The 22558-nt window shown below is 31.0% G+C and overlaps 2 protein-coding genes across 10 annotated transcripts in view; both read left to right on the top strand.

The window, feature by feature from the left end:
- LOC115882301 (hemicentin-2-like) overlaps window positions 1-22558 on the top strand; it is a 393218-nt gene that overhangs the window by 160126 nt on the left and 210534 nt on the right. The window lies entirely within an intron of this gene.
- The window catches only part of LOC115882305, a 158225-nt gene that overhangs the window by 76463 nt on the left and 59204 nt on the right, over window positions 1-22558 (top strand). For 2 of the 5 annotated variants that reach the window (XM_030900290.1, XM_030900293.1), the window contains exon 4: window positions 4229-4498. The exons of the other annotated variants lie outside the window; for them this stretch is intronic. In XM_030900290.1, the coding sequence (XP_030756150.1) occupies window positions 4229-4232 (4 nt within the window). In that variant the 3' untranslated portion in view covers window positions 4233-4498. Of the gene's footprint in view, window positions 1-4228; window positions 4499-22558 lie in introns of those variants that run through there. 5 annotated transcript variants of the gene reach the window in all.

Raw genomic sequence — 22558 nt, 5'->3', positions numbered from 1 at the left:
GTGTGAACACGCACCCATGTGTTTCAAAATTATTAATAACTCTTGATACAGTAGGTAAAGATGGAATTGGCCTGTGTACAAAAGTTTGTGGAAAAATTGTTTGTATATCCCGATAAGACCTATTTTGGAAATACCATTTTACAATTTGAATTTTCTCACGAACTTCGTAAACATCCATTATTTTACATAAAAAATCGAACACTAACGCGTTTATTGCTTTACTAACTTATTCAGCGCCTATTGACTTAAAGGTACATGCATTCTCACCGCTGCAATTGCTTGCGTTTGCGAAATAAAGAGGAATTCTTTGCTCGAGGTGTTTAGCAGATCACTCTTTAGCCGGTAAAGGTTAAATATGATATTGACTTGTTTATTCAAACATTTTACTCTAGATTTATATTTATAATGTTGATGTTGCTATATATCCCAACGCTTCCTTGCTATTCTCTATTTTTTGGGTTAAATTTGCATTTCTATAGGGCTTTTTAAATAATCATCGAACAAACCTCGCAAAAATCTTGGCATCAGCACGCCGCCTGAATAATCCAAAGCACTGATGTAAGGGAAACGCGTCAGTATAAAATTTTTATAGGTTGTGCCCTCGGGATAGCAGCACCGGCCGATATTAATGCCCGGACATCGATCCCTGGAGACAGCTAAGTTGTTCATCCCGTTAGGAAGGGACCCCACTCGATGCTGACCAATTTGCTGCCTTATTATTCGATTTAATTAATTATTAATTTACTTTGTATGACATCGTTCCCTTGTCGTTTCCATTTTATTACAGTTTTATCTCTGGCAGTGTCATACAATCAGCACAGATAAAATTTAATTGATTTATTAACGCATCTATCTAATATATAAAATTCTGGTGTCATAGTTTTTGTTATTTTTATATTTTTTGAACAATATTTTTTACTTTAATTTTTTTATGATTTGGCATTAAAAAATACGTACAACCCTAAATTTTCACCCTTCTACTATCAACCCCTATTTTTTAATAAGGGTTTTTTTATAATTTTTGTTACCTGTTGTCGTTTCCATTTTATTACAGTTTTATCTCTGGCAGTGTCATACAATCAGCACAGATAAAATTTAATTGATTTATTAATGCATCTATCTAATATATAAAATTCTGGTGTCATAGTTTTTGTTACACCTTACTCCTCCGAAACGGTCTAACCGATTTTGATGAAATTTTATATGTATAATCAGTGGGTCTGAGAATAGGTTGTTAGCAATTTTTTATACCCCTAAGTGATAAGGGTAGCCCACCCTAATTTTATTTTTTTATTTTTCGACAAAATTATTTATTTTAACTTTTTTATGATTTGGCATTAAAAAATACATACAACCCTAAATTTTCGGCCTTCTACCATCAACCCATATTTTTAAGTAGCGATATTAGTAATTCAATAATTTTAATTTAAAAATTGTTAGAACAAATTAATTAGAGTACCTTAAATTAAAAACGTTGACCGGGTGCAAAAACTTGGATATTTACCCAAATTTCAATATACCGGGTACTTGCCGATCACTGACCTGCTAGTATCTATGAAATTTAGATACTAGATATTCAAATGGAGCTCAGCTTTCGTTTAGCTAAAGTAGAATGTAGAAGGAGGGCGAGGGGGGTTAATTACGGCGACCTTACAGATCTATTGTGCCCCCCTTTCTTGAGTTATAACTCGCATACTAGATTTTTTATAAGTGAATTCAGCTAAAAAAACCACTCTCTGTGTGTAATATTAACATTTTTTGTAACGGTAAATTGAATAAATATATTTAGAAATTTTGCTCACGGGAAAAAAGTAAAAAAAAATCTAAAAAAAATATACTGAGAAAAAGAAAGGTAAATAAATACCACACAATGAATGGTGGTCGAGTGACCTCCCTTAAATTTGATAATGGAGATAGATGTGGAGTGTTAAATATACAGTCAGCTAGACCGCAAGGACATGTATATATAAACCTATTCCTTTGAAGGAAATTGAAAAATGGCAAACTTATCGTCGATTTGTTTTATTGGCTCTTTCTCCGTTTTTATTTGCTTCCTTCCATTCGATATTCTCTTTCAGTACCCAATCGAATAAAAAACTAGCTCAAACAATTGCCATTTTTCATATAAATTCTTTTAAATTGATTCGTAAAAAATAATAATACTCAAGCCCATTTCTTTTTACATTACACAAGTTTTATAAAAAAAATTAAATAAACTAGTTTTCAAAATATTTTCAAATTAGTTTTTGTCTATAGTAAAAGGCTATTTATATTTCATTAAAATTAATATGAATTGTAGACTTATGTCCATAAATTGAGTGAGGCATTTTTGAAGATTTTTGACTCCCTCACTGGTGAGATGTCTTGAGATTTGCCTCACCTCTCCTCTAATCTAACGTGAGATCTTTCAAAATTGGAGTTTTGAGTATAAATGCTTTGGATTTATTTAACAAAAGAAATTTGCTACTAATAAAGACTTGTATTTGAGATTGTTTAGATAGTAATCTAAAATAGCGGTGATAACAGTAAATAATACCTTAAATAGAACTACTAAAATGAATAGGGAATATTTATCCTAATTCAGTCCATGGAGACTTTGGAAACTGTTGGTACCAACAAATCCACGTGATTTTCAGTAATAATTGTTCCTTCAACTTCGCTCTGATTTAGCCTTTCTAAACCCTTGTTACTTGCGCAAAGTTCAATATCTCGTCTTGTGAAATCTAAATTGCGCGCCATCATTTTCGATATATCAATAACAAATAACTTTGCGTTGTCTTTGTAACATGTTTTATGATTAATCTAGTTTTCTCACATTTTCTGGCTCTCCTGTAAAATTAGTAAAATGGCTCTTATTATGTTTTCCCCTGGACCCTTCATTTAGTAATAGTGTGGTAATAGTGCAATTGCTATTAGTACCACAGAATAAATAAAAAGGGTCTTGTTGGTTTTCTTTTAAAATGTCGTATGGTGAAATAGAACACTTAACTGTATTGGGCGATTTGTTTCGTAGAACTGCATCTGGGCTTATTAGGTATGTAATATGTAAGTAAAGCACGCAAAGACATATATCGTAGTTTCCACACGTATTAGATGTACTCTATAACAGGCACTGTGACGTCATTTGATAGAAATATTCCGTATAGTCTTATTAAACTCAGAAAACTGGGCCACACTCAATGTTTAAACTAGTTATTTATTGTTTGGAGCATTCCTCGTATAAAATATTAACATAGCTATACAGGGTATCCCAATAATCCGTGGATATAGAATCAAAATAAGTCCATTGGGCAGTAGAATGTATAGGGTGTACCAAGCTCCTAATTTTCCTCCTCGTCTTCCTTAGGTTACATGAGGGGTCGATTAACTTCCCTTGCCATTCAACCGTTCGCCTATTATAGGGATGTAACATTATATCGATGTTCAAGTTTTCAATGTTTTATTATATTAAAAAAAAATACCTCTATCCGCGAGAGGGCATCAAATTTTAGAAAAATAAATACATTTTTTAAGATATTTTAAGAACCGCTATGCCGATTTGAGTGATATTTTGGGTGTCTATGTTTTGCTAAATACTTTGACATTTGACTTTCACAAAAATAAAGAAGAATTACGGAAAGGGTGAAAACTAACCCCACCCTTACATAAATTTTAGTATTAGTATTTTCCAACTCCACCGACGACGGTGCTTTCTTTATCCGATTATTATATACAGAGAGTCTTAAATAAGTGTAAATACATTCAGGGCTGGTGGATCTCGATAAAAGAAACATATTTTCTCTTCACCGTTTTTCGAAAAAGTCCAAAATAACCGAGATATTTTACTTTGAAAATTTCCAAAAAAATGATTTTTTGCTTAAATTTTGAGAACCAATGGATCTTTTCTGAGTTTTCTTCGTAAATTTAATCGACTACCTGTATTGCCATATTATCAAGAAATTAAACTTTTTAACCACAAACTAAAAAAATCCAAATTTTCAACAAAAAATCAAATTTTGCGAAAAAAACTCATAATCGTAATTCTGGGCTCGAAATATACTACCCCTAAAAATATTTGCACTTATTTAAGACTCACCCTGTATATATATATATATATATATATATATATATATATATATATATTTTTTTTTTTTTTAATTTAGTAAGTAAATATTGACGTGGGTTTAAAAAAATTAATCTATTATTCAGGTTGAAAAATGTTGATATTTTATATGATATTCTTTTTTAGGTAACTCTTTCCAAGGTCCAAATAGAGAAATATTTGAAAGAATGCTGAGTGGATCTAAAACGCAGAAATATAATGATTGTGTTCGGTCATTTGCATTAACGCTGTTTTTTATTCCCCGAAGGCATACGACATTGTTAGGAAAACATTTAACAATTCCCTACCTCACTTGGTACCGTCCTATTAATGGAGAACCAGGAAGGACGCAAGCGGCACTGGATGCTTTAAAATTTAAATCCAAAAAGAGTGAAAAAGTTTTACTTTGCAACTTAAGTTTCGATTAGATGTCTATCTCTCACATGATAAAATTAGTAAAGAACTATTTTGCGTTCCAATATATACATATTTCGTGTTCCAATATATACATTCCGATTTCAATGATGAAAAGGTTTATTGGAATTTTATTGAAATATTAGTGCTCCAACAAAACATTGAGGGACTGCATGCTAGCCCTAGGTCTTGCTGACTTATTATTGTTTCTATGTAAAGACCTATCACCTGCAGATTTTAAAGATGCTGAAGTAACTGCAAATTTTGCATTATTATTGGTGAAAAGGGGAATGCAACAAATTTAGGGTTAGTATCAATTTTATCTTCTGCTAATTTATTAACAAGAGACGAAATTATTCTAGATTTAGAAAAATCACCTAGTTATGTAAAGCTACAACAACGTATTAAAGAATTAAAGAAGACATATCTAAGAATGAGTTTCTAAACTCAAATGCTTGGGATTTAACGCCCTATGTTGAGGGTATTGGAGCGTACATATGTGGGTATGTTATAAAGCGATTAAAAAATTCTAAAGTTCAAGTAGTACATCATTAACGTTAACTAATTTAAAATTTATTCAGTAAGTCTTTATTAGGAGTAACGGTTCTTAACAGTTATCGGGGTAACGGTTATCGGAATATCGGTTCTAAATGAAAATGTGTTTATTTTTTCAACATTTGATATCCTCTATCGGACAAACAAAACATTTTTGTATAGAGGTAAATTGTGTCAAATGAACTTATTTTGATTCCATAAATACTTACTTTTTGTCCAGGGAGCATTGAGACAGTCTGTATACATTTTTACTATCTAAAGGATGACTAGGATGATGACGTACGCAGTTTGCTAATTGCAAGAGCATAATAAAATATTTCATTAAATGTTACTGGCGATTTTCAGAATCTCGGCTTTAACTTATTAGCTATTCCAAGAAATATTTGAAACTTTTATGCCTGATTGATCACAATTAAATCGTTTTAATCCAAATATAGCGAAATATCAGGTTTAATTTTATGATTGATTACTTTTAAATTAGATTCGACATTGAGCTTTTAAATGGTGGCCGGAAAAATGTTTTATCCCTTCGATTCATTAAGCCAAACGAAATGGATTGGATTTCTTTGTTGCTTTGAAATAACGAAAAGTTTTCACTCTTGTGTTTCACAAAAATGTTTAATCTACTGTAAAATTATTTTTTTTTAAATTTCTAAATTCCCAAAGTCCATTGGAAAGCTGATGTGGAAAGCCGTTGATGATTTTTGCACATCCAACATCAGTTTTTGTTTTGGTTCCAATTATAAAGACAATTTTTTCGTTGTACTGATCTAGTATTTTCTGGCACTGTCGTTGGTATATATCAGTGTCTTGACGTGTGAGGTTATTCAGGTCTAATATTACTTCCGTTTCAGGTATTATCCATGGAGGATTTTCATAATAGCCGGAAAGCTGGCGACATATTTAGAGAACATATTTTAGGCAAGTCAGAATAACAAAAAAAAAAGTTTAATAACTTGTGAACCCAGAATCCTAAGTCTGACTGGGGGGTTGGGGGTATTTCGCTACTGCGCAACACATAACATTTGCAAAAAAATAAATCCAAAAAACATTCTTTAGGCAACTTGAAATTTGTTTATTCTTAAATTTTAGCATCTATTTAACCTAGAAATAAGTGCGCCAGACTTTTTTTTCGGGCTTAAAGTGTAACCAGACCATTCCAAATGTGTTTAATTATTATACTGGAAAACATACTTTAGGCATTCTATAATTTTTACAGCCTGTTTATTAGATGATATTAAAAAATATGTGTTAATTCCAGACGAATTCAACGGGATTTAATACTTGCCAGACGCGAATAAAGATTTTAAATGAGCGCGACAAAAAAGTCTTATGTGTATCTATAAACGCTATCTATAAAGATAGTTTATTGAGACCCGTCGGCAGCCGATGCGGCTGACGTAACAGTATTTTGGAGTATGTACTTCAAATTTTCATAAAAACAATTTTTTTTCGGTTTCATTTCAATTATTTGCAGGCTTTTAATTCAGAGATTATATGGGTGGAATTAAGTTACCATGTACAAATATGTATTTATAAATTAAATATTGGACGTGCATGACGACTTTTATGCTTAGGCGTTAAAATGACTTTTTTATATTGTCAATCAGGTCGCAAAATTAATAATATAATATGTCTCACAAAAGTATAATAATAATTATACTTTTGTGACGTTTGAAAAAAATATATTTTATATTATGCTAATTTTTAAATAATTATTCGTCTTTTTATTCTTTCAGATACAAAATACTTAAATTAAAAAGTCTTCTTATTGAAAGGATTTCAATCATACATTTTTATTAAAAAATGTTTCTTTTTATTTATTCAATATTAGTTAGTTTTAAGTTTTTACGATTCCAAAATGCTGTTACGTCAGCCGCATCGGCTGCGGACCGGGTCTCAATAAACTATCTTTCTCGCGCTTATAGATACTCATAAGACTTTCTTATCGCGCTCATTTAAAATCTTTATTCGCGTCTGGCAAGTATTAAATCCCATTGAATTCGTCCGGCAATTAACACATATTTTTTAATATCATCTAATAAACACGCTGTAAAAATTTTAGAATGCCTAAAGTATGTTTTCCAGGTATAATAATTAAACATATTTGGAATGGTCTGGTTACACTTTAAACCCGAAAAAAAAAGTCTGGCACACTTATTTCTAGGTTAAAAAGATGCTAAAATTTAAGAATAAACAAATTTCAAGTTGCCTAAAGAATGTTTTTTGGATTTATTTTTTTGCAAATGTTATGGGTTGCGCAGTAGCGAAATACCCCCAACCCCTCAGCCAGACTTAGGATTCTGGGTTCACCAGTTAATAAACTATACATTTTTAGTTATTCTAGCTTGCCTAAAATATGTTCTCTAAATATGTCGTCAGCTCTTAGGCTATTCTATTAATTAAAGGGATTTCATTGATTATCATAGGCAGATGTTCTTCCATATGAAGGGATAGCATTGTTTCTCTCACTATATAGCTAGGATTTGCCAATGCCGAAGTGAGGTAGGATTGCTTCTTCTTTCTGTATTTAAGGGGCTCGATTCCCACTTCAGCATATGCGTATTTTTGATATATTTATTAATTAATTATATGCTGCTATAAATATAGGGTGATCGGTCAATAAACATAGTAAATAAAGATATACATAATATAACTGATCCTTAAATTGTTTTGATTAGTTTATTAATTTATTTTTTAATATCGTAGTCAAGACACATTTATAAGTAATAAGTAATATGAAGTTCTCTATTTTAGTCGAAATATGGGATCAAGTATGAACAGGGATAAATGTTAAGATCATATAGCTACATCAGCGTTCATATACAATTATACAGGTGCATCTAATGAATACGAGCACAATGACAAGACGAATACTAATGATTATATGTCACGTATTAATCTGGTTAATAATTTATTCCAAACATAGAGAGTAATAAGGAAACTACCTCAATAATAATCCTGAGCTTTGAATGCGTTTCACGTGCCCGGGGAAAATATTGGCGCCTTTTCTATTAATCCTTTTGGCCTGTCACAAAGGAAATACAATTTTCAGATATTAATAAAGCCAGAGCTGCAAATTTATTAATTTGCAGCTCTCTAATTAATAATAATTAATATGATAATAATATATTAATTCAATAAGGATGGACTGTTTTTAGACATGAAGTTTTTTATATAAAAAAAATCATATCTGAATTTCTGGTAGAGTTTTAAATCAAAATTAAAGAAATCTTTAACGTTTGCAGACAATTTCTTGTGTATCAATTTTTTTTTATTTAAATATTTGTTGATGTATCTGCCATGGAAAACCTAGTCAAATCGAAATATTAATTTTGTCCATTGAAATCATATTCCAGTACATTATTCTTTAAACAATCACTGCTGTTATTCTTTTATATTGAAAATATATTTTATAAAACAGTATTAAACTGTTAGCTGAACTACAATTTATTAGAACAAAGCTTCAAAAATATGACTGTTTATTATAACAGCATTTGTTTCTTTTATTAATCTAAAAAGCTGGTTTATTAATATTTTTTATATATTTTTTTAAATAATAAATTAAAAAGTAACGGGATGCTTAACAGATTTATTATTTCTAGTACTTTATTATTTATAAAAATATTTAAAATTTATGTAGTAGACAAAAGTACCAGATATATAAAGAAGTTAAAAAGTCTTTTTATGTTTCTGAACAATTAAAACATTTGTCCGTCTAACAAAATGTCATTTTCCAACAAGCCCCGTTATTAATGTGCGGCAGTTTGAATGTTTTTTGCCTCAAAAATTAAATATTTTGCTACGGCTATTCATTGCAATATCACGAATGGGCATGTTTTCAATTTTCCGAATCCAATCGAAATTCAAAAAATGTATAAATCAGATAGGGGAACACATAAATATATTTGTTTAGATAGAACATGCATAGTTAAAGGAGACATTAAATATAAATTGGTATTTACTAATTAATTAAATATTATTTATTTATTTCTCGAATTTCTGTTCAACTGTGACAGATGTATCAAGCAAATATTATACAGGGTGGTCCAAATTGTATTCTGGAAACTTGGCAGCGTATTCTGCAGATAAAAATAGGTAAAAAGTTCGTATAAATGTATGTCCTAAAGTATTTTCGTTTTGGAGATACAGGGTGTAGAAGTTTTATTTTTATTTCGATTTTTCCAGATAATTTCAATCAAAACTAACGTCGATATTTAGATGAAAATTGGTGTCGATGTTAATATGACTCCTACTTTTAGGCGGTGCCATCTAAATATGTTTTAACTGGTTACAAGGGTAATAACTTTTCATCCGTGCCTGTATAAAATTATTTAGTGAAAAAATTTATATTTCCGTCATTTTTTACTTATAAAAGCCTCTTAATAAAAATCGCTACGAGTAACGGTCCTCAAGATATTTGGAATGTAAATTATCAATACATGTCAACAAAAAATAGAGGGTGTTGTAGACTTTTTTTGGCACAAAAATATTGCAAATTTATTATTTCTATAATAACTATCTTGTCAACATGGTTAATTTTTGTCAGTAATGACAATGACATGATTGATTATTTCGATTCTAAATATCTCGAGAAACATTACTTGTAGCGATTTTTACTAAGAGACATATTTTTATCTAAAAAACGGCAGAAATGTATATTTTTTCATTTAGTAGTTTTATACAGGTACGGATGAAAAGTTATTACACTTCAAACCAGTTATAAAAATATGTAGGTGGCGCCCACTACCAGTAGGATTCATAAATATTAGTTCGAAATCAAATTTATCATCTCAAAAACACTCAGACACCAATTTTCATTCAAATATCAATGTTAGTTCAGAAATTATTTGATCAAAATCGAAATAAAAATGAAACTTCTACATTCTGTATCTCCAAAACGAAGTATTTTAGGACATACATTTATACGAACATTTTTATTTATTTATCTGCAGAATATGCTCCCGAAGTTTCCCGAATACAATCCGTACCACCCTGTATAACTTCTCTAGATTTACTGATTTTTCTAAAAATATTACTTTTTTTGTAAAAAAAAATTATCGCACGAGAAACAATTTACCTGTTAGAGAAATCAAGTCATCAAATTCGAAAGTCGCAAATTGGAAAATAAATTTATTGGGAAATGACTTTAAAAAATGGCCCTACTTAGCCTTTTGAAACGCACTGATTGATAAACGTAATAAATTATTTGCTCTCCCTCCATTCTTCGGCGGCTTTTAACAAATATGTTACCTTATCATGCGTTCCTTCGAGTTTTCATTATAGAAGAAACGTTATCTTGCTGAAATCTTCATTCAATTTGCGTGGAGTGCCATTTCTTCAGGCCGGAGGCTTTTCAGGAACGTGCAGTAAGGTTAAAAATCAATAAACCAATTTTAATCTTCTTTTATTCCTACATTCTTATTATGCATACACGGCGTGGAATCATGTTTATACACGACATAGAATATTATCTTTAAAAGTAATTTGATTTTGTGATCATGTTACATTCTTGTATTACTTATCATATCAAAATGGTCTAGGGGACAAAGGTAAATTTGCCGTCTTGTAAATAAGAGAGTTTTAGGATCCAAGATTGGTATGCTGTAAGTTATAGGCAGAGGTGCTGGTGGGCCCACGTGTTGCGACGTGGGAAAGAGTGTACACATGAAATCTGTGGCGTGTTGCCTAGTGTGTACGCAATACATGGAATTAAATAATGGAAAAATATACGTACAGATCTTCATGACGTGGGGTAGCATAGCTTCGCGTGGCGTGGCGTGTTGCCGTAGCCTCCCCAGTATCTTGACTTAAATCCTATAAAGCAAAGACGTGTTATGAATCGTGCAATGGTGTTCCAAAGTAGAGCGTAGATGGAAAGCTCTTTAAGAGAGGAGTGGTAACTAATTGACCAAAACGAGATAAGATAATTTAATTAGAAGTATGTATGCCTCGTCGTGTAGAGTTGTCATAAACAATAGGGGGTGACCATACATGGTATTAGATTTTGTTTTTATATTTTTTTAATTAAAATTATTAATTTTATTATATAGAATAGCTGAATAGAATTAAATGTTTTTATTTTTGGTGTAGACAAAGACATTCTAATGACATTTTCGTTTTATCTTTTAATTTTACTTTCTAACATAAAGAGCTCAGAGAAAACAAAATTTTAAATTAGTTCCCTAGACCATTTTGATGTGTGTTATATTTATAAATAATTGAAAAAAAGTAAAATATTTTTAATTTAAAAACTATTTTGTCTCCAAATAAGTGAGAAAACATTATTAGACGCATATCTTTATTTAAAGCTTCTTTAAAAAATAGTTTCTTTAAAGCTTAATATACTTATTTTAGTATTATTACACCCTAATAAGGGATAAATAGCTTCCTTGGCGAAACAAACGTAAAATTAGATTTGAAAACAGATATTTGGAAGCCTTTCAATAGTATCCGGTGTGTTTCTTATGTTTAATATTAAGCCTCTAATTTCATTATGGCATAAAGGCTAAAACCACATAATCTACAATTAAAGAAACGTTATACAGAATGCTTATATCGAATATTCCGGCAGCAGTAAAATCCGATAATAAAATTTTTATGCTTCCTCATCAAATGGAATTCTAAATAATGTATGTTACATTTTAACATTACGCTGTATGTTATGTGGTCCGGACATGTTTGGCCATTAAATTAAGCAAAATAAACTAACTTTTTGTCTATTTTAGAACTTTTAATTTGATTAATTTTATTATAGATATTTAAAGAATGTAATACTAATGTTTGTTTATAAAACATAATAAGAATACTTTATTAAAATTATTTTTTAATGATGAGATGCCATGCTGAGGATGATATCTGTTAAAGCATTGCTGCACCTCACAGAGCTGAACGCCCGAACCAAAATTACTTTATTTTACGGTATCATAAAATAACAAGATAGAGTTCTGTATCTACATAATTTAGCCGAGTATACATGTTAAATATAGGAACGTAAATTTAAATGCTGTTGCCAGTTTACAGTTTACACATATACTTCGTTTATAATATTATTAAAGTTTAATATATACACATGGACAAAACCATTGCGTACTGTAATACTTTTATTTTGATTTGAAAGTAGTTTTTGTCAAAGAATTTTTGGCTCAATTTTCATTGTCAATATAAGAAATATTTGATTATTTAGTATTTTGAAACTTTTGCAAATAGAAAGTCACTAAATTTTTTCTGCGGAAATACATAATTTTCAGTTTTTAAACTTTGGACTAGTTGAAACCACGTCAAAATTTGATGTCATCCGATTGCGATCAAATTTGGTGGATAGGCTTTGTAAGTGACGATGCATACAGTCATATCCTGCAAAGTTGTATACAACGTTTCGTTTACATCTTCATCAGGGTGGGACTAAGGTTTTGATATATTGACGAGCTACATGAGATGACGCCCTCAATGTTTCGAACCCATGCCTCTAAATGGACGAAATTATCAGGATTTTTCTTAATTATGGTCGATTCGAACCAAACTCGGCACGTTGATAGAGGTACCTGAATGGAGTCTTCACACGGGCAGACAGACAGACTGATAGACAGACAGATGGACAGCCGTCAGGCGGACAGACGGAAGTAAGAGGAAGTTTTACTTCAAATACGCGCACATTGTGCACACACAATTTTTTTGTAAGTAAATTTTGATTTATTTTCTCTCAGTTTGTCTATATTTTTGCTTTTTAATCCTTCTGCATTGGAAAATGTAAATATACAAAAATTCTACCTCTATTTCCTCCTTACTGGATTGGAATTTACGCATTGTGTGTGTGTAATAATTGGAAATAAAATTGTAAAATTTGGAATAATGGATTTATTAACACGGGCGGTTGAAAATAGAATTTAACAAATCAATTTTACATATTCGGGCCGGCAAACTTTGCTGCTAAAATAAAATTTGCATTAAAATTTCAATTCAACTTCAGTTTTAACCGGATTTGATTTTTTGACGTGAGTTTTGTGTCGTGAAATATTCGAAACCTCGGTTTACCAAGAAATCATTTTCAACAAGAATACAAACATTTATTTAAAATAATCCAGTCAATTTTTTTTATACTACTTTATAGAATTTTCCCTTTTTATTTAAATTCCGAATTAACATATTTTCATGCTACATACCGGCACTTTTAAATAGGATCTTTAATTTGAAGTATATTAAAAAGCTAAACAAACATTAGAGATGCAGTATTAATTCTGTAGTTTTCAACTTTATTATTAAAACAGCGCTTCAAACGTAGTAATGAAATATGTAAAATTCCTAACTCTACTAAAACGGATTTCAGCGACATTTAAATTTGTGTTAGTTGAGGAAAAAAGTGCCGAGTTTTATAAAGGAAAGTCCGCGACCTAGTTGGTGTTGAACAGACATGGAAAAGGCAATAACTGCCGAAAATTCAAATCAAAAAAGTCGTCCAAACAAATTGGAATTCGACGAACTTGTCTATGTCAATTGAAAATCAACACCTCAGACACTTCTGCCAGCGACACATTTTCAAGCCATTCTCTTTTTTTCTCTTTCAAGAACAAAAACAGTTTTACAATTATAAACTTCGATTAGATTTAATGAAAAACATCGCAATATTATAAACAAAATCTAAAATTAATTATAATAAATTATTAAAAAGAATAACTATTCATTATTATAGTAAATGGTTATTTTTTTAATATGCTTCCAAAACCAAAGCATGAAGGAATGGGGAAACACCAGAATACCTCATCACTAAGTGCGCCGAGACCACAACTATTCGTGCCATGAACTTTGGTATGATTTACATCGGAGATGGAGACCTAACCTCTGCAAAGCCGTCTCAGATACTGGATTTTGTCAAAGCCCTGGGACTGTATGATGAGTTATACTTCCTCTAGAACATGCGAGACCTTGTCGTTGGTGATGAAGCTCCTAGCGAGGTGCCACCCATCCCCCAACTCAAGAAAGAGGGACACAATAGATCTGTTAGGTCGCGATGATTAACCCTCCTCCCATACATTCTACATAATCAATAATATTTGCTGTATACAAGTTCATTTAAAGCTAAAGCTTTCTAAATCGCTACATGCGAAAACAAAGCTAGAAAGAAATCGCTAAAACTGCAGTAATTAGGTACACTTATTTTTCCTCCTTCAAAGCTAATTGAATTAATGATGTAGATGTTGTAATTTTGCCCTTTTCTAATTAAAAAAATACAAAAAGTAGCTTTTTGTTTCTCGAACTGGTAAGAATTTTAACTGCGGAATAACCATTCTGTTTTAATTTATTCTTTGATATGTTTGTAAGGCAAGAAAAAAGATAGGTATGGAAACATACTAGAAAAAGAAAATAGGGCAATTCTTATATAACTGCGATAATTAATTCAGAAGAAACATCGAATCAATAGATAGGTCCTTCAATTTATTGACATATTAAGTATATACTGTCATAAAGTAAACTGAAATGTATACACAGTGAAATAAAACCAAAAGATTTTTTTAGTTGTTTACAAATTAAATTTTAATATTATTTGATTCTTTTGAGTTAATGATATTTAAAAATAATCAAAGGTAAAGCACAGGGTTTACTTTAGTTTCTTTCTAATATTTGGCAGTAAACATATGTGAGGTATTAAAACAAAACCTAGTTGCCACTTACTTGAAGTGTCATTTTCAGCCGAAGCAAAAAACGAAATGTGATTTTCGAACATAGGTGCATGCATTTTTTTGAAGCGAAAAAATGATTTTACGGATGCATCTACCGACAGAAAAAACCTAAACGGATTACCTACCGTGTCATTGTATCAATCTCCATTTTACAACAAGCATTTTGAAATAGGCTCTAATAAATATCGACAGTTTATATCTTGGTATTGCCTGTTTTAAAATTTCCCTAAAAGTAATTTGATTAATTTCTTTTTAGGCATATTAGGTTTAACAACTAAATTGATAATTTATAAAAATAAAAGCATTTTATATGCCGGGTGTGTCTCAAAAGTGGCTCACCCCTATAACTTCCTTAATTTTTCTGTTAAAAAACGATATTTGGTATATTAGTATTTGACATAAATTAGGATTGATTGACGTATTCAATTGTTTTCTGTCACTTCCTGTTTCACCGGAAATGACTACTACTTTTCATTTGTAAATGACACCCTCGGTATTATTTTACTTTATTTGATAGAAAATTGCACTCTGAATAGAATGACATATCACATGTCAACTTTTGACATTTTTGCATATGGTTCATTTGAAATTATAACTTGCGGTTCGTAACGAAAATTTGCCTCGAAATACTGTGTGTGGTACCTATCAAATTATTCGTAAAAAAATGCTTTTTCCAAATATGCTAATGAGCCACCCTCGTTCCATTTGAAAAAATTGAGATATGATTAAAAATACGATTTGAGCATTTTCTAACTGGCCAGGACAGGACAAAACATTAGACGATCAAATATATTTTTCCAAGGCTCCTTGATAGGATTTCCTAGATTGAATTTTAAAATACGATTTTTTATTAAGCGAGAGTGTCAGAAGTTGACATATGATATGTCATTCTATTCAGAATGCCATTTTCTATCGAATAAAGTAAAAAATACCGAGAGTGCCATTTAAAAATCAAAAGTTGTAGTAATTTCCGGTGAAACAGGAAGTGACCAAAAACAATTGAATACGTCAATCAAACTTAATTTATGTCATATACTAACATATACCAAATCTCGTTTTTTTATCTGAAACAATTAAATAGTTATAGGGGTGAGCCACTTTTGAGACGCACCCGGTATATACACAACATATGTAATGCAACATATTTGTTAAATAGCATATTTTGACTTGAAAAAATTACGATATTTCCAGGTATATTTCCAGATTGGCAAATTGACATTTCCCGACCTGTCACTTTTCCAATTGGATGGACATCAAAAGAAAAAGAAATCAAGGGAGCTTTTCCATTTTTCGATGTTGCGAATAGAATAATTCTGAAATAAAGAAAAAGGTTATTACTACGACGAATTAAGCGAAAATTTATAATAAATAATTTTGACAGCTTTAAAACATTGATTTTAACCTTGTATATAAAGTAATAAATTTAGTTTGTTACGCATTACTATAGATATAATACATTTCTTCCATGTGTTGCAAAATCTTTTTGATCATTTTCAATATATATCTACGGACATATATACCTGATGGCAACTAAACGGATATATGCTTTAAAGCATTCAATTTGGAGTGTATGCAACTTTTCAATAAAAATAAATCGTCTATGAAATCCGATAGATCCAAATTTCATTTCGTTTTAAGATATTTGATTTCCGAAGATATATTTCCGATGATATAAAGCAATTTGTCGAGGCAGCTCGTTAGAAAGCTAATATACAATGAAAATCATCTGTTTTGTACATCCGTTATTTACAAAAACATAAAGATAGAAAACAGAAATATATTAATTTGATCAAAATATTATTTACATTAAAAGAGAAATATTTTGTCAAATAGTCATCACTTTTATTACCTCAATTTATAAATTAGGATAGAACAAAGTGCCTGGTAATCAGGAGAATCTTAATTTAAGGGCAAATACTAATTTTATTGCGCCCTGACAACTTTGCAGTGAAAAATGAAATTAGTTTTCTGAGATAGTTACTTGCCGGCGACTAGGACATTTCACGGGCCTTTAAACATGCAGCTCAAGTTAAAACTGACTTTTCAGCACCCTGTCTCTAGTCACAGAACTGTAAAACTTTCGGATACTTTTAGGGAATTGTAAAATAACTTTGCACAGAACCGATATACATAATATGCCCAAAATTATTGCTTATGGATGTTAGGTAAAATCAAAAGTCGTTCCAGGAAATATAAATCATAAAATTAATTATGACTTAGTGTAGACCACATGAAAAAGCTATTTCTATTATACATTTTTATTACAACTAAATTTACTGACTACACTTTTTATAAAATTTTCTGCTATTTTTCTGTCTATCTACAAAATCTAAATCTTTGTTAATTATATACTGGTACACGCTATCATGGTCAGCGAAGTGTGCAATATATTTTTACTCTAAAAGTGTATTATGAGATTACAACGAGGATTAAATATGAACTAGACAAAACAGGAAGAAATTTTCACTTAATTCTGGTTGTTTTTTTTCCTCGATAATGAATTGAGGATAAATGTTCAATGAACACAAATTTAAATGAGGATTGTTATAGTGTCTATTTATGTAACACAGGGATTATTTCCTCTAAAATAGGATTACTTTAAGCTTAAAACTAGTTTCGGGCACGGTTAGTCGTGGCTTGGAAGTTAAATTCAAATTTTAGTATACCGAACTAACTTACTCTTGATAACTACATATAAATTAATTTAAATGAGCTTGATCTCCACGGGATAATATTTATAAGGAGAATAACATAAAAACGTGCTAATTTAATCATAACTTACACGTATGTGATTGACAATTACTATTAAATTGTCCAAATTAGTTGACTTTTCAGTAGGTAGATACACTGTTAGTTAAAATATATCTTCATCATGATTTCCAGCTTATTCATTCAACCATTTCCAATTTTGGTGTAGCCTCCTTTAGGTATTCTCCCTGTAATTGTGTCCGGTGTTGTCTATTGTTAGCTATGCGTGTCCAAATTATCCCTGCTTATTTTCTAATATCATGGTACCGTCTTAGATTTGGTCTTCTTCTAGATCTTTTAAAATCTGGTGAGTACCACACTGTAATTTCTGTGGTCCATCTGTTCTCATTTTTTCTTGTCAGGTGTCCCACCCATTGGCATTTGAGGGATTTAATTCTGCGAATGACATCTATTACCTGGCTCTTTAGTCATAACCACTCATTTTTAAAGTTATTCCCCGCATATTTCTTTCTATCGTGGTTTGGTTTGGAGTTTTGCAGTTTTTTTATGAATTTTAGTATACAAATTTTAGTATACCGAACTAACTTACTCTTGATAACTACATATAAATTAATTTAAATGAGCTTGATCTCCACGGGATAATATTTATAAGGAGAATAACATAAAAACGTGCTAATTTCATCATAACTTACACGTATATGATTGACAATTACTATTAAATTGTCCAAATTAGTTGATTTTTCAGTAGGTAGATGCACTGTTAGTTAAAATATATCTTCATCATGATTTCCAGCTTATTCATTCAACCATTTCCAATTTTGGTGTAGCCTCCTTTAGGTATTCTCCCTGTAATTGTATCCTGTGTTGTCTATTGTTAGCTATGTGTGTCCAAATTATCCCTGCTAATTTCCTAATATCATGGTACCGTCTTAGGTTTGGTCTTCTTCTAGATCTCTTAAAATCTGGTGAGTACCACGCTGTAATTTCTGTGGTCCATCTGTTCTCATTTTTTCTTGTCAGGTGTCCTACCCATTGGCATTTGAGGGATTTAATTCTGCGAATGACATCTATTACCTGGCTCTTTAGTCATAACCACTCATTTTTAAAGTTATTCCCCGCATATTTCTTTCTATCGTGGTTTGGTTTGGAGTTTTGCAGTTTTTTTATGAATTTTAGTATACAAATTTTAGTATACCGAACTAACTTACTCTTGATAACTACATATAAATTAATTTAAATGAGCTTGATCTCCAGGGGATAATATTTATAAGGAGAATAACATAAAAACGTGCTAATTTCATCATAACTTACACGTATGTGATTGACAATTACTATTAAATTGTCCAAATTAGTTGACTTTTCAGTAGGTAGATACACTGTTAGTTAAAATATATCTTCATCATGATTTCCAGCTTATTCATTCAACCATTTCCAATTTTGGTGTAGCCTCCTTTAGGTATTCTCCCTGTAATTGTGTCCGGTGTTGTCTATTGTCAGCTATGCGTGTCCAAATTATCCCTGCTAATTTCCTAATATCATGGTACCGTCTTAGATTTGGTCTTCTTCTAGATCTTTTAAAATCTGGTGAGTACCACACTGTAATTTCTGTGGTCCATCTGTTCTCATTTTTTCTTGTCAGGTGTCCTACCCATTGGCATTTGAGGGATTTAATTCTGCGAATGACATCTATTACCTGGCTCTTTAGTCATAACCACTCATTTTTAAAGTTATTCCCCGCATATTTCTTTCTATCGTGGTTTGGTTTGGAGTTTTGCAGTTTTTTTATGAATTTTAGTATACAAATTTTAGTACACCGAACTAACTTACTCTTGATAACTACATATAAATTAATTTAAATGAGCTTGATCTCCACGGGATAATATTTATAAGGAGAATAACATAAAAACGTGCTAATTTCATCATAACTTGCACGTATATGATTGACAATTACTATTAAATTGTCCAAATTAGTTGACTTTTCAGTAGGTAGATGCACTGTTAGTTAAAATATATCTTCATCATGATTTCCACCTTATTCATTCAACCATTTCCAATTTTGGTGTAGCCTCCTTTAGGTATTCTCCCTGTAATTGTATCCTCTGTTGTCTATTGTTAGCTATGTGTGTCCAAATTATCCCTGCTAATTTCCTAATATCATGGTACCGTCTTAGGTTTGGTCTTCTTCTAGATCTCTTAAAATCTGGTGAGTACCACGCTGTAATTTCTGTGGTCCATCTGTTCTCATTTTTTCTTGTCAGGTGTCCTACCCATTGGCATTTGAGGGATTTAATTCTGCGAATGACATCTATTACCTGGCTTTTTAGTCATAACCACTCATTTTTAAAGTTATTCCCCGCATATTTCTTTCTATCGTGGTTTGGTTTGGAGTTTTGCAGTTTTTTTATGAATTTTAGTATACAAATTTTAGTACACCGAACTAACTTACTCTTGATAACTACATATAAATTAATTTAAATGAGCTTGATCTCCACGGGATAATATTTATAAGGAGAATAACATAAAAACGTGCTAATTTCATCATAACTTACACGTATGTGATTGACAATTACTATTAAATTGTCCAAATTAGTTGACTTTTCAGTAGGTAGATACACTGTTAGTTAAAATATATCTTCATCATGATTTCCAGCTTATTCATTCAACCATTTCCAATTTTGGTGTAGCCTCCTTTAGGTATTCTCCCTGTAATTGTATCCTGTGTTGTCTATTGTTAGCTATGTGTGTCCAAATTATCCCTGCTAATTTCCTAACATCATGGTACCGTCTTAGATTTGGTCTTCTTCTAGATCTCTTAAAATCTGGTGAGTACCACGCTGTAATTTCTGTGGTCCATCTGTTCTCATTTTTTCTTGTCAGGTGTCCTACCCATTGGCATTTGAGGGATTTAATTCTGCGAATGACATCTATTACCTGGCTTTTTAGTCATAACCATTCATTTTTAAAGTTATTCCCCGCATATTTCTTTCTATCGTGGTTTGGTTTGGAGTTTTGCAGTTTTCTTTATGAAAGGTTTTTTTTTTATGCAGTCGGTATCTTCCATGTATACTTCATGCTAAATTAATTCTTCTGTTGATTTCTGGTAGTGGAGATCCTGAGCCGTGTATTAGCACCGGTATTAGTTTTACCAAATATCCTACTATTTCGAAAGTTGTGTTGGTCATGACTGGTAGTAAGTTAAAATATATAACTCCCTCTAAATAACTATATAAATCGATGTATAAATGAGAACAACGAACGATATCGATGCTTTAATCAGTTACACAGCATTTTGAAACGCGAAATCAGCGAATTTACATTTGCTATATTCAAAGAGCTGGGAAACTGTATAGGTCAGAAGAGACAGTGGCTGAAGTATTATGAAATAATAGATATTTGTTGGAAATGAGATAAAAGCGGAGAATATCGAGGCTAGAATCAGATATAGCCAGAAGCGGCAATTGATATTTCTTGTTTTCTTCGGTTTGGTTTTGAGAAAGGTCGATGCTACCTGTAATTAGTAACTTTGCCAGTTCGACTTTAATAAACAAACTGAATAACTAACTTTATTACGATTTCACAAAATAACAATCTGTTAGTTTACGCCGAACTAAATCTCCCAAAGTAAAATGATATTTGATTTAGAAAATGGAAATTCTACTTGTTTTAATAGTTATTTATGTTTGATCTCTGTATCTCTGAGTTATCTACATCATTTTGTTTTTGTCAAATTACTTTCAATTTTATATGTAGATGTAGATTGTTAATCACAGCGACCTTATAGATCTATTGTGTTCCCCTTTCTTGAGTTATTTTTATTTTGCATAAATCTTTCGATAGCGTAGATTTCTGCCTCAAGGATGCTGGGATAGGTGCCCATTGGTTTGGAGTATTTAGTTTTAGCTTAAATAGTCCTATCCCCGTTCCTGCTTTGGTTTTGGAAATATCATAAAATTTTATATATGTGTGTTAAAGTGTAGTGTTTATTTGATTTTTGACATTTCACCACTACACATTTTATAATCAACTAGCAGACCCGACCACGCCTTGTTATGGCTAAGGTCAGTGATGGGTAAGTTACAACCCGGTATATTGAAGTTTTGGTAAATAGCCAAGTTTTTGCACCCGGTGTATACCCAAAAGGTCAATAAATAGTATATTGAATTTGGGTAAATACCATTATACCCGGTATATATTCAATCATACCCACGTTTTTAATTTAAGGTATTCTAACAATTTTTAAATACAATTTGTTGTTAAATTAAAATTATTGAATTACTAATATCGGGGTTGATGGGAGAAGGGTGAAAATTTAGGGTTGTATGTATTTTTTAATGCCACATCATAAAAGATAAAAATAAAAAAATTTGTCCGAAAAGTAAAAAAAATTGGGGTGGACCACCCTTATCACTTAGGAAAATAAAAATATATATAACAACCTATTCTCAGACCTACTGTATATACATATTTTCATCAAAATCGGTCAAGGCGTTTCGAGTATGGTAACAAAATGTTTAAAAAAAAAACAACTCTTATTAAAAAATAGGGGTTGATGGTAAAAGAGTGAAAATTTAGGGTTGTATGTATTTTTAATGCCAAATCATAAAAAAATTAAAATAAAAAATTTTGTCCAAAAAATAAAAAAAATTGGGGTAGGCCACCCTTATCACTTAGGGGTATAAAAATAGATAACAACCTCTTCTCAGATCTACTGAATATATGTACATATAAAATTTCACCAAAATCGGTTAAGCCGTTTCGGAGGAGTATGGTAACAAAAACTGTGACACGAGAATTTTATATATTAGGTTTAGAAATTCTTTTCTATTGTAGATTGTCAGATATATTATTTCTATTTCTGCTGTGACATTAATTTAATGATTTCTATATTTAATTGAACTAAAACCTTTGCTTTAATTATATAACAGTTCATTCTCCACCTACAACTCCAGATATCTTCCCTTTTATTTTTTTTATTCGGAATTTCTGGTGTCGAATATATCTTTTATTAATTAAAACCAACGTTACAATTATCAGAAAAGTCGTTATATAAACGAATGAATGTTATTTTTAAATAGCGACATGTCCTCAATCTCAGAATCGATATTAGACACTCATTCTATTA

Source organism: Sitophilus oryzae, unplaced genomic scaffold (genome assembly GCF_002938485.1).
Source record: "Sitophilus oryzae breed Bouriz unplaced genomic scaffold, Soryzae_2.0 scaffold_177_pilon_pilon, whole genome shotgun sequence".
Taxonomy (NCBI): domain Eukaryota; kingdom Metazoa; phylum Arthropoda; class Insecta; order Coleoptera; family Curculionidae; genus Sitophilus; species Sitophilus oryzae.
This window is presented reverse-complemented; position numbering and strand designations above follow the sequence as displayed.